This window comes from Peromyscus maniculatus, chromosome 22 (assembly GCF_049852395.1).
Source record: "Peromyscus maniculatus bairdii isolate BWxNUB_F1_BW_parent chromosome 22, HU_Pman_BW_mat_3.1, whole genome shotgun sequence".
Lineage (NCBI taxonomy): Eukaryota > Metazoa > Chordata > Mammalia > Rodentia > Cricetidae > Peromyscus > Peromyscus maniculatus.
Genome location: NC_134873.1, coordinates 13,587,302 through 13,601,405, shown reverse-complemented (window position 1 = coordinate 13,601,405; position 14,104 = coordinate 13,587,302). Strand labels below are relative to the sequence as shown.

Below are 14,104 nucleotides of genomic sequence, written 5' to 3'. Positions count from 1 at the left end.
TGTTTGCCAGTATTTTATTGAGTATTTTTGCATCAATGTTCATGAGGGAGATCAGTCTGTAGTTCTCTTTCTTTGTTGCATCCTTGTTTGGTTTAGGAATCAGAGTAATTGTAGCCTCATAGAAGGAGTTTGGTAATGTTCCTTCTGTTTCTACTATGTGGAACAATTTAGAGAGTATTGGTATTAACTCTTCTTTGAAGATCTGGTAGAATTCTGTGCTGAAACCATCTGGTCCTGGGCTTTTTTTGGTTGGGAGACTTTTAATGACTGTTTCTATTTCCTTAGGGGTTATTGGGCTATTTAAATAGTTTATCTGGTCTTGGTTTAACTTAGGTATGTGGTACCTATCCAGAAAAATGTCCATTTCTTTTAGGTTTTCCAGTTTTGTGGAGTAGAGGTTTTTGAAATATGACCTGATAATTCTCTGGATTTCCTCAATGTCTGTTGTTATGTCCCCCTTTTCATTTCTGATTTTGTTGATTTGGATTCTCTCTCTCTGTCTTTTGGTTAGTTTGGATAAGGACTTGTCTATCTTGTTGATTTTCTCAAAGAACCAACTCTTTGTTTCATTAATTTTTTGTATTATTCTCTTAGTTTCTAATTTATTATTTTCACCTCTCACTTTGATAATTTCCTGGCGTCTATTCTTCCGGGAGACTTTGCTTCTTCTTGTTCTAGAGCTTTCAGGTGTGCGGTTAAGTCACTAGTGTGGGATTTCTCCAACTTCTTATGTGGGCATTTAGTGCTATGAATTTCCCTCTTAGCACTGCTTTCATAGTGTCCCATAAATTTGGGTATGTGGTGTCTTCATTTTCATTGATCTCTAGGAAGTCTTTAATTTCTTTCTTTATTTCTTCCTTAACCTATTGGTGATTCAGTTGAGCATTATTCAATTTCCATGAGATTGTAGGTTTTCTGTAGTTTTTGTTGTTGTTGAAATCTAACTTTAAACCATGGTGGTCTGATAGAACACAGGAGGTTATTCTAATTGTTTTGTATTTGTTGAGATTTGCTTGTGGCCAAGTATGTGGTCGATTTTAGAGAAAGTTCCATGGGGTGCTGAGAAGAAGGTATATTCTTTCTTGTTAGGATGGAATGTTCTGTAGATATCTATTAGGTCCAATTGGGTCATGACATCAGTTAAGTCCTTTATTTCTCTGTTAAGTTTTGATTTGGGAGATCTGTCCAGCGGTGAAAGTGGGGTGTTGAGATCTCCCACTATTAATGTGTGGGGTTTTATATGTGGTTTAAGTTTTAGTAATGTTTCTTTTACATATGTGGGTACCCTTGTGTTTGGGGCATAAATGTTCAGAATTGAAACTTCATCTTGGTGGATCTTTCCTGTGATGAGTATGTAATGTCCTTCTTGATCTCTTTTGATTGATTTTAGTTTGAAGTCTATTTTGTTGGATATCAGGATGGCTACCCCTGCTTGTTTCTTAAGACCATTTGATTGGAAAGTCTTTTCCCAGCCTTTTATTCTTAGGTAGTGTCTGTCTTTGAATTTGAGATGTGTTTCTTGTATGCAGCAGAAAGATGGGCCCTGCTTTCGTATCCATTCTGTAAGTCTGTGTCTTTTTATAGGTGAATTAAGTCCGTTGATATTAAGGGATATTAATGACCAGTGATTCTTCATCCCTGTTATTTTTGGTGGTAGTGTGTGTGTACTTCCTTTCTTTGGGGTTTACTGTTGTGGCTTTATCTATTGCCTGTGTTTTCGAGTGTGTATCTGACTTCCTTCAGTTGGAATTTTCCTTCTAGTGCTTTCTGTAGGGCTGGGTTTGTGGATAGGTATTGTTTAAATCTGGCTTTGTCTTCGAATGTCTTGTTCCTTCCATCTATGATGATTGAAAGTTTTGCTGATTGAAAGTTTTGCTGGGTATATTAGTCTGGGCTGACATCCATGGTCTCTTAGTGTCTGCATTACATCTGTCCAGGTCCTTCTGGCTTTCAAAGTCTCCATTGAGAAATCGGGTGTTATTCTGATGGGTTTACCTTTGTAAGTCACTTGGTCTCTTTCCTTGGCTGTTCTTAATATTCTTTCTTTATTCTGTACATTTAGTTGTTTAATTATTATGTGTCGAGGGGACTTTTTTGGGAGTCTAGTCTGTTTGGTGTTCTATAGGCTTCTTGTATCTTCATAGGCATTTCCTATGTGTGTGGTAAATAAAGGTTTGCTAATTTAAAAAATGTTCTTGGGCTACAGACTGCGGGATGGAGGCATGGACCTACTGCTTCCCAGAGTCAGTGGAGAGCATGGCTCCCACAAAGATGACAGTAAACTTACCACCAGGTTGGGATGCTTAGGTGGAAGGAGCCAGCAGCCAAGGCTACAGCCTTGGTTCTAGCCATGCAATTTATCAGTTTAAAAATCTTTTCTGGTCAGCTGGGTGGTGGTAGTGCATGCCTTCAATCCCAGCACTTGGGAGCAGAGCCAGGTGTATCTCTGAGTTTGAGGCCTGCCTGAGCTACAGAGTGAGTTCCAATTGAGGCACAAAGCTTCACAAAGAAACCCTGTCTCAAAAAACAAAAAACAAAGCAAAACCCAAAAACCTCTCCTGGTCATAGAAAGATTGTAAATTCACAATATGACAGATTTTGATTAAATAAAACTTTAAACAGTTTACAATATGTGTAAAAATGTATGTAGGCTTGAAAGAAAGAGGAAAAGGAAGATAGACAGTTAAATAAAGGAATAGATAGTTTTAAAAATTAAAGTCTGTAAATAGACAGTAAAAGTAATATAAAAATAAGCTACATCAGACAGAGCCTGCCAGCACCAGATTGGACTAAGAGGTGAGTCTCCATCCTCATACCCAAATACCCTAGTCCCTAGGCTTTGGGCCCAGGGGCACAACCCTGTACCCCTACATCACAACCCATTGCAGTCCCAGTTTCAGGCCAGTCTGCAGGCAGACCTCCTGCAAACAGGTCAGACAACCACCATCCCCCATAAGACCCTGTAACCCACAAGCCCCACCTCCCCCAAATCCCATCTACCCTCCACGACTGCAAGTGTTCCCTGAGACAGAGACAGCCAGTGCCACATTGGACTGAGAAGTGAGTCTTTGTCTAGGTGGGGTCCAGGGGCACAGCTCTGCACTACCACACCACCACCCATTGCAGTCCCAGTCTCAAGCAAATAGGCAGGCTTCCTGCAGACAGGTCGGACTATCACCATCCACCATCAGACCTTGTAACCCATAAGCCCCACCTCCCCCAAATCCTACTCACCCTCTAAGACTACAACTGTTCCCTGCGACAGAGCCTGCAAGCACCCAATTGGACTAAGATGTGAGTCTCTATCCTCATACTCGAACACCCCAGCCCCTAGGCTTTGGGCCCAGGGGCACAACCCTGCACCCCTACATCACCACTGATTACAGTCCCAGTTTCAGGCCAGTCAGCAGGCAGACCTACCGCAGACAGGTCAGACTACCACCATGCCCCACAAGCCCCACCCTTCCAACCCACCCACACCAAGAATGCAGCTACTCCCTGAGACAGAGCCCACAAGTGTCAATTGGACTAAGAGCTGCTCCCTGAGACAAAGAGTCCATCAGTACCAATTAGACCAAGAGCTCCCACTGGACCAAAAATATTGATCAGACCAAGAGAGGTTCCCTCAGACACAGACACTACTTGCACCAAGTGGACAAAGAGATGAGTAGATGCCAGTGCAAAAATACAGTAAACAACAACAACAACAAAACAATATGGTTCCATCAGAACCTACATTGGCAAGACCTGAACACCCCAACACAGAAGACACAGAAGAAATCAAACTTAGAAATGACCTTAAGAAGATGTTAGAGATCTTAAAAGAGGAAATGAAAAATTCCCTTAATGACTTCAAGGAAAAGTCAAACAAAAAAATGTGAAGAAATCAGTAAATCCCTTAAAGAAAGCCAAGAGAAAGCAATTAAACAAATGAGGGAAACAGTTCAAGATTTGAAAATTGAAACCAACACAATAAAGAAGACACAAACTGAGGTAATGCTGGAAGTGGAAAATCTGAGTAAATGAACAGGAACTACAGATGCAAGCATAACCAACAGAATGCAAGAGAAGGAAGAGCAGATCTCTGGCGTTGAAGATACGATAGAGGAAATAAATTCATCAGTCAAAGAAAACACTAAAGCCAATATAGTCATAACACAAAATGTCCAGGAAATTTGGGACATCATGAAAAGACCAAACCTAAGAATAATAAGGATAGAAGGAGAAGAATACCAACTCAAAGGCACAGAAAATATATTCAAAAAATCAAAGAAGAAAACTTTCCCAACCTAAAGAAGGAAATGCCTATAAAGATACAAGAAGCTTACAGAGCACCAAATAGGACAGATTAAAAAAAAATCCCCTGACCATATAATAATCAAACCACTAAACATATGAGCTGCAAAGGAAAAAGATCAAGTAACATATAAAGACAGACCCATAAGAATAACACCAGACTTTTCAATGGAGACTCTAAAAGCCAGAAGGTCCTAGGCAGATGTTATGCAGACACTAAGAGACCATAGATGTCAACCCAGACTATTACACCCAGCAAAATTTTAAATCAACATAGACAGAGTAAACATAATATTCCATGATAAACCCGGATTTAAACAATATCTTTCCATGAATCCAGTCCTACAGAAAGCACTAGAAGGAAAAATCCAACCTAAGGAAGTTAGATACATCCATGAAAACACAGGCAATAGATAGTTCCACACCAACAAATACCAAAGAAGGGCAACATACAACATGACCACCAAAAAAATAACAGGAATTAACAATCACTAGTCATTAATATCCATTTTTATCAATGGTCTCAATTCATCTATAAAAAGACACAGGCTAACAGAATTGATATGAAAACAAGATCCATACTTCTGCTCCATAAAAGAAACATATCTCAACTTCAAAACAGACACTATCTCAGAATTAAAGACTTTCCAGTCAAATGAATTTAAGAAGCAAGCTGGTGTAGCTATTCTAATATCTAATAAAATAGACTTCAAACTAAAATCAACTGGTAGAGATCGGGAAGGACATTACATATTTATCACAGGGAAAATATGACAAGATGAAGTCTCAATTCTGCATATTTATGCCCCAAATACAAGAGTACACACATTTGTAAAAGAAACATTAATAAAGCTTAATTGTCTATCAAACACTGTACTCTAGTAGACTTCAACAACCCACACTTACCAATGACGCCAATGAACAGGTCTGCCAGACAGAAATTTAACAGAGAAATAAAGGAACTAAAAGACATTATGACTCAAATGGACTTAATAGATATCTACAGAATATTCCACCCTAACACAAAATAATGTACCTTCTTCTCAGCACCACATGGAACCTTCTCCAAAATCGACCACATGCTTGGTCACAAATAAAATCTCAACAGATACAAAAAAAATTGAAATAACCTCCCGCATCTTATTGGACCACCATGGCTTAAAGTCAGATTTCAACAACAAAAATTACAGAAAGCCTACAATGTCATGGAAACTGAATAATGCCCAATTGAATCACCAATGTGTCAAGGAAGAAATAAGAAAGAAATTAAAGATTTTCTAGAATTCAAAGAAAATGAATGTACAACATACCAAATCTTATGAGACACTATGAAAGAAGTGCTAAGAGGAAAACTCATAGCACTAAATGCCCACATAAAGAAGTTGGAGAACTCTCACACTAGTGACTTAACAGCACACTGGAAGTCTTGAGAACAAGAAGAAGCAAAGTCACCCAGGAGGAAGAGATGCCAGGAAATAATCAAATTGAGAGATGAAATCAATAAAATAGAAACGAAGAAAACAATACAAAGAATCAATGAACAAAGAGTTGATTCTTTGAGAAAATCAACAAGATAGACAAGCCCTTATGCAAATTAACCAAAAAACAGAGAGAGGGTATCCACATTAAAAAAAATCAGAAATGAAAAGGGAGACATATCAACAGACAATGAGGAAATCCAAAGAATTATCAGGTCATACTTCAAACACCTGTACTCCACAAAATTGGAAAATCTGGAAGAAATGGACAATCTTCTGGATAGCTACCACATACCAAAGTTAAATCAAGACCAGATAAACTATTAAATAGACCAATAACCCCCAAGGAAATCAAAAGGGTCATTAAAAGTCTCCCAACCCCCCCCAAAAAAAAGCCAAGGACCACATGGTTTCAGTGCAGAATTCTACCAGATTTTCAAAGAAGACCTAATACCAATACACTTCAAATTGTTCCACAAATTAGAAACAGAAGGAACATTACCAAATTCTTTTTATGAGGCTACAGTTACCCTGATACATACAAGGATGCAACAAAGAAAGAGAACTACAGATCAATCTTCCTCATGAACATTGATGCAAAAATACTCAATAAAATACTGGCTAACCAAATCTAGAAACACATCAAAAAAATTATCCACCATGACCAAGTAGGCTTCATCCTAGGGATGCAAGAATGGCTCAACATATGAAAATCTGTCAATGTAATACACCATATAAACAAACTGAAAAAAAAACCCACATGATCATCTCATTAGGTGCTGAAAAAGCCTTTTGACAAAATCAAACACACCTTCATGATAAAGGTTCTACAGAGATCAGGAATACAAGGAATATACCTAAACATAATAAAGGCAATTTACAGCAAGCCAACAGCCAACATCAAATTAAATGGCGAGAAACTCAAAGTGATTTCACTTAAATCAGGAAGAAGAGAAGGCTGTCCACTTTCCCCATTGTTCATCAACATAGTACTTGAAGTTCTAGCTAGACAACTAAAGGAGATCATGGTTATTCAAATTGGAAAGGAAGAAATCAGACTTTCACTATTTGCAGATGACATGATAGGATACATAAGTGACCCCAAAAATTCTACCAGGGAATTCCTACAGCTGATAAACTCTTTTAGTACGGTGGCTGGATACAGTATTAACTCAAAAAAGTCAGTAGCCCTCCTGTATACAAATGATAAATTGGCTGAGAAAAAAATCAGAAACATCACTCGTTACAATAGCCACAAATAGTATAAAATACATTGGGCTAACCCTACTAAGCAATTGAAAGACTTGTATGATAAGAACTTTAAGTCTCTGAAGAAGGAAATGGAAGAAGATATCAGAAAATGGAAAGATCTCCCATGCTCATGGATAGGTAGAATTAATATAGTAAAAATGGCAATCGTACCAAAAGCAATCTACAGATTCAATGCAATCCCAGTCAAAATACCAACACAATTCTTACAGACTTGGATAGAACAATGCTTAACTTTATATGAAAAAAACAAAAAATCTAGGATAACTAAGAGATTCCTGTATAATAAAGCAAGTTAAATCAAGACCAGATAAACTATTTAAATAGACCAATAACCCCCAAGGAAATCAAAAGGGTCATTAAAAGTCTCCCAACCAAAAAAAAAAAAAGCCAAGGACCACATGGTTTCAGTGCAGAATATAATAAAGCAACCTCTGGAGGCATCACAATCCCTGACCTCAAGCTCTATTATAGAGCTATAGTAAGAAAAACAGCTTGGTACTGGAATTAAAAACTGACATGTGGACCAATGGAACTGAACTGGAGACACTGACATTATATTTTATATATATTTTAAACTTTTATCATAATATGAATGATCATACAGAGTACTAACTAGTCATAGAAAAAAGGCTTCATCTACCTGCCTGTATATGTTCTCATGTTTGAGTTTCTATCAGCTTTCTGCAGGGAACCATGACCATGCCTAACAGTGACTTTGAAATCTCCACAAAGATTATGAAGCCCCACAACAACGATACCATCCAAATGATGACAATACCACTAAATTCTCAAACACCACCCAAAAGATAGGATTTGGATTAAAAACTGCTCAGGACAGTTTTAATAGTAGCTAAGATGATCCAGCCTTACAGGGTACTTGAGAAAAGACTTGAGACAAGCCCTGCATTTTTGCATTATGCAGAGACTGTTAAAAAGATGATACAGCTACCTCTCACAGGACTTGACCATTAACCCAAAATTTTTCTTTTCAGGATCTCCTAAAGATGACTTTACCCCCAGACATCAGGAAATAATTTTAAGAATACAACACCCATATTCACAAGAGGTGGGGTGGGTGGTTTTTGGTGTTTCAATGGGTTTTGGATAATTATCATTATTTAGGATGATTGGTTACAAGTTGTTATTGTTAATGGTCAGGGAAAAGGCTAAACAATGGAGATTAGATTTAAGGTTCTTGTTTGAAAGAAAAGGATATGGATAAAAAGTAGATTATTGAGTCTACTTTTAGAAGGCAACTACTAGTTTTAAATATTTTATATTGGATTTGATTTTTGTATATTGTAGAGAAATTTTGTATATTGATATGAATTTGCATTTGGTTTTGGTAGAAAATACTGTACATATCTTTCTAATCTTATTCAAGGTATTGTACCTACACAGTTCATTTAACAATGTAATGCAATTGGCAAATCCTAGAAAATAATTACCAACTATTTAGGATAATAAAAAATGCAGGTTAGTTATTACAATCAAACGTAGTCATATTATGTGTTTTCAAGGTAAAACAGATATATTTTAGATAGACAGGTCATCTTCAAACACTTCAAAGGTCTACAGAATATGGCATTAAAGATGTTTTTTAAATTTTTTATTTTTTTATTTTTTTATAATTAACTTGATTTCACATATCAGCCATGTATTACCCCATCTTCCCTCCTCCCACCCCCCAGCCCTCCCTCCCAATCCACCTTCCATTCCCATCTCCCCCAAGGCAAGATCTTCCCTGGGGAGTCAGCCCAGCCTGGTAGATTTAGCCAAGGCAGGTCCAGTCCCCTCCTGCCTACATCAAGGCTAAGCAAAGTGTCCCAGCACAGGCACCAGGCTCCAAAAAGCCAGCCCATGCACCAAGGACAGATCCCACTCCACTGCCTGGGGACCTCCCAAACAGTTCTAGCTCATCAACTGTCTCACTTAACCAGAGGGCCTGGTCCAGTTCCATGGGGGTTCCTCAGCCATTGGTTCACAGTTCATGCATTTCCATTAGTTTGGCTATTTGTCCCTGTGCTTTTTCCAATCGTGGTCTCAATATCTCTCACTCATACAATCCCTCCTCTCTCTCATCAATTGGACTTCTGGAGCTCCACCTGGGGCTTGGCCCTGGATCTCTTCCTCTGCTTCCATCAGACACTGGATGAGAGTTCTATCATGATAGCCAGGGTGTTTGGGCATCCAATCTCCAGAGCAGGTCAGCTAAGGCACTCGCTTGACCATTGCCAGTAGTCCACCATGGGGGTATCTTTGTGGATTTCTGGGGACTTCTCTAGCATTCTGCTTCTTCCTATTCCCCTGGTGTCTTCATTCATCATGGTATCTCTCTCCCCATTCTGCCACTGTGCTCCTGATCCAGCTGGTATCTCCCACTTCCCTAAGCTCTCTTTCCCCTGACCATTGCCCTCCATTACTCCCAACCCCCAGTTTGCTCATGTAGATCTCATCCATTTCATTGTTGTGGGGTGATCCCTTTGTCTTCCCAGGGCCCTCTTTAATAGGTAACCTCCTTGGAGTTGTGAGTTGCAGTCTGGTTATCCTTTGCTTTACATCTAGTATCCACTTATTGGTGAGTATATACCATGTTTGTCTTTCAGAGTCTGGGTTACCTCACTCAGGATGATTTTTTCTAGTTCCATCCATTTTCCTGCAAACCTCATGATGTCATTGTTTTTCTCTGCTAGGTAGTACTCCATTGTGTATATGTACCACATTTTATTTATCGATTCTTCAGTCGAAGGGCATTTAGGTTGTTTCCAGATTCTGGCTATTACAAATAATGCTGCTATGAACATAGTTGAGCATGTGTTCTTGTGGTATGATTGAGAACTCCTTCGGTATGTGCCCAAGAGTGGTATAGCTGGGTCTTGAGGGAGGTTGATTCCCAATTTTCTAAGAAAATGCCATATTGATTTCCAAAGTGGCTGTACAAGCTTACATTCCCACCAACAGTGGAGGAGTGTTCCCCTTGCTCCACATGCTCTCCAACATAAACTGTCTTCAGTGTGTTTGATCTTAGCCATTCTGATGGGTATAAGATGGTATCTCAGAGTCATTTTCATTTGCATTTCCCTGATGATTAAGGATGTTGAACAATTCCTTAAATGTCTTTCAGCCATTTGAGATTCTTCTGTTGAAAATTCTCTGTTTAGCTCTATAGCCCATGTTTTAATTGGACTGTTGCGTATTTTGATGTCTAATTTCTTGAGTTCTTTATATATTCTGGAAATCAGCTCTCTGTCAGATATGGGGTTGGTGAAAATTTTCCTATTTTATAGGCTGTCATTTTGTCTTATTGGCCATGTCCTTTGATCTACAAAAGCTTCTAAGTTTCAAGAGGTCCCATTTATTAATTGTTTTGCTCAGTGTCTGTGACACAGCATTTAAGATGTTTTAATAACAGATTTTTTTACAAGGAGACATGTCTACTACTGGCAGCAATGATCTACTTCAGAGAAGATGATGTGTATTGAAGAAACTCTATATAGAGTTTACTTTCATTGTGGCAAAAGTTAGCTACTGGGCAATAACATGCCCTTGTCTAGACTGCTGACATTGTATTGTCAAAAATGGACAAACACACAAAATAAAGGCCTGTCAATCCTTGCCAAACAAGATAGAAAAGCTCTTCAGAAAATCCCTGCATTGAAAAATGGGTCTTCCTGGCAGTGGTGGCACACACCTTTAATCCCAGCATTCAAGAGGCAGAGCCAGGTGGATATTTCTGAGTTCGAGGACACCCTAGTCTACAGAGCAAGATCCAGAACAGGAACAAAAAAAAAATTCAGAGGAAACTCTGTCTTGAACCCCACTCACCCAAAAAAGAAAAATGAGTCTGTCAGATATGCTCAGCCTGTAGGGCAAAGATGATACCCCAAAGTTGCAGAGAAACTTAGGGTGACTGTCCGGGCAGCCAGCAATTTCTGTCATTTCTCAAATTTTTTGGAAGTCCCTTATTTGTACTTACTCAGTTAATACTTTTTACTTTTGGAGCCATTGGGGAAGTTGAGGGTTTGATAGTTACAGTTTTCCTTGTTAACAATTTCAAAAAAGAAATGCACTAAAGAGGTGTAAAGTGTATAAGTTTGAAAGACATCAAAAAACAGTTTTTGGTTGGTAATTAGGGTAGAAGGTAAATTAAGTACAATTCTTTGGATTCACAAAGATAGGATAGATAATGGGTTATTTTCTCTGAATCTGTCAAATGCAAATGGACTAGACATTATTGATGTATTTATTATCTGTATGTAATGTATATAGTTATTGTACTTATTATGTATAGTTTTTATATTACTTATATTTTTTATTTTACACACAAAAAAAATAAAATATGGTGACATTTCCTTTGTGCTTTAATAAATAAAGCTTGCACGGAGATCAGAGGAAAAAGCCAGCCATAATATTAAATGTAGAGGTTAGGCAATAGTAGCACAACCTTTAATCCTAGCATTTGGGAGGCAGAGATTCATCTGGATCTCTGTGAGTTCAAGGCCACACTGGGAACAGAACCAGGCATGGTGGCACATACCTTCAATCCTAGTGCTAGTTAATCATAAAGGACTAGAGGTCTGTATAGACAGATAAGAAGTGATAGAGCTGGGCAGAAATAGGAAGCGATCTAGCTGGGTGGAAAGAGATGTAAGATGACAGAACACAGAAGGGTTTATAGGTGTGAGTATACCAGTAGTATCTCTCTCGGGATGGTTGAGTAGTTGTTAAGGTGAGGAGGGCTGTGTCTTGTCATATTCCTCGATTTCAGTTTTCATCATAATATCTGAATCCAGGTTTTTTTTTTTTTTTTTTTTTTTTTGGTTTTTCGAGACAGGGTTTCTCTGTGTAGCTTTGCGCCTTTTCCTGGAACTCACTTGGTAATCCAGGCTGGCCTCAAACTCACAGAAATCCGCCTGGCTCTGCCTCCCAAGTGCTGGGATTAAAGGCGTGCACCACCTCCGCCCAGCTTGAATCCAGGTTTTTTATTAAAAAGATCATTTAGCAATTTATCTTACATACTACCATAAGAACAAATGTTTTAATCTTTTCAAATAGTGCCACTCCCTATTTACAAAGCATTCAAATGTATGAGCATAGGGAGACCACTCTCACTGTAACCCCCAGACATTCACAGTCCTCAGATATGAAGATGATAAATATAATATTTGGGAAATCTACTAATTTGAGTTGTTTTCTATTGCTAATCATATGCTTCGAGAAAGTAGGTGATTTTTTATTTTTAATAACTTTCATGAATATAGAAATTTTAACAGGAATAAGAAGCTTCTCAGCTCCCTTCATCATGTAGATAGTGTGCTCCATTATCATGGTGTGTTGTTATACAGCAGCCTGCCTTAACTGCTCCCGAGGAAGAAAACTGTCACTGAACACCAAAATGCTTATTAAGATATCCGTTGAATAATACAGACACTAAAAGACTAAGTATATAATAATGCAATTTTATAAGGCTTTGTTGTTAATGTCCTGCAGATATGGAGCAATGTGTGAGCTGTCCAGATGACCATTACTCCAATGCAGAGCACACACACTGTCTGCGAAGACATGTTTCCTTTCTAGCGTATGAAGACCCATTGGGGATGACACTGGCCTGCATGTCCCTGTGTTTCTCTGCCCTTACAGCTCTTGTTCTTGGTGCTTTTGTGAAGTACAATGACACTCCCATTGTGAAGGCCAATAACCGCATTCTCAGCTACATCCTATTGATATCCATCACCTTCTGTTTTCTCTGCTCATTGTTCTTCATTGGGCATCCCAATATAGTCACCTGCATCCTGCAGCAGACCACATTTGGAGTCTTTTTCACAGTGGCTGTGTCTACTGTCTTGGCCAAGACAATTACTGTTGTCCTTGCCTTCAAGCTCACTACTCCAGGAAAAAGGATCAGAGGAATGTTGGTATCAGGGGCACCTAATTTTGTTATTCCCATCTGCACCATGGTCCAACTTGTTCTCTGTGGAATATGGCTGGTCACATCTCCTCCCTTTATTGACACAGATATACACTCTGAACATGGACAGATCATCATTGTGTGCAACAAAGGATCAGTCATTGCATTCCATTTTGTGTTAGGATATTTGGGCTCCTTGGCTCTGGGGAGCTTCATTGTGGCTTTCTTGGCCAGGAATCTTCCTGACAGATTCAATGAAGCCAAATTCCTGACTTTCAGCATGCTAGTGTTCTGCAGTGTCTGGGTCACCTTCCTCCCTGTCTACCACAGCACCAAGGGGAAGGTCATGGTGACTGTGGAGGTCTTCTCCATTTTGGCCTCCAGTGCAGGGTTGTTAGGGTGCATCTTTGTCCCAAAATGTTATGTTATTTTGATAAGACAAGACTTAAATTCTCTTCAAAAGTTCAGGGATAGATCACTTTATTGACCCATTCATACTTTTAAAATTTTAGATTATATTCAAAATATCTGGTTTCCCTTTCCTGTAGATGACTATCTCTTCCATTCCAAGCTTTAATCATTTCCCCATGCAGTTTATCAAGTTTGATAATGTCATCTTTGTTTACCTTACAGTTTGGTTGTCATGTAGGTAAGACTATAATATACCTTTTACTCTTCCTAGTAGACATATTCTCACAGGAACCTCCCTCTTCTTCAGGCTCTTGAGATCTTTTCTTCCTTCTTTAATTTTCCATGAGTCTAGATGTGGGAAGGTTTCATAGATGGATCAATTGCTTGGTTCTAAATGTACATGTTGAATGGGAGAAACATTAATAAATGGAGCCCTGTTAGTCTTTTTTCCCACCTATTTTTTCTCTGGTATCATACAGACTACTTTCTAGCACCTTGCATTTTAGTCAGTAGGGTAAAGGTTTCTAGGTGGATAACAATTCAACTTTTCTATATTTGATCAAATAAGTAAGTGTTGTCCCCTGGAATACCACCTAAACAGGAGGTAGTATAGAGCAATCCTACATCTCAAGCCTCAATGATCTATGTGGAAAAAGAGGTGGAAAAGTTTTAAGAGGCAGAGATAGCAGATGTCTGCATGGAAGCAAGTCACCTGGGAAAAAAGACTGACAATCATATG

General features: G+C 38.7%; 1 protein-coding gene across 1 annotated transcript in view; it reads left to right on the top strand.

Annotated features, from left to right (window-relative positions):
* LOC102923244 (vomeronasal type-2 receptor 116-like) overlaps positions 1–13,441 on the top strand; it is a 53,209-nt gene extending 39,768 nt beyond the window's left edge. Inside the window, exon 6 of the mRNA XM_076558716.1 lies at positions 12,537–13,441. Within this exon, the coding sequence (XP_076414831.1) occupies positions 12,537–13,441 (905 nt within the window). The remainder of the gene's footprint in view (positions 1–12,536) is intronic.
* The last annotated feature ends 663 nt before the right edge of the window (positions 13,442–14,104 follow it).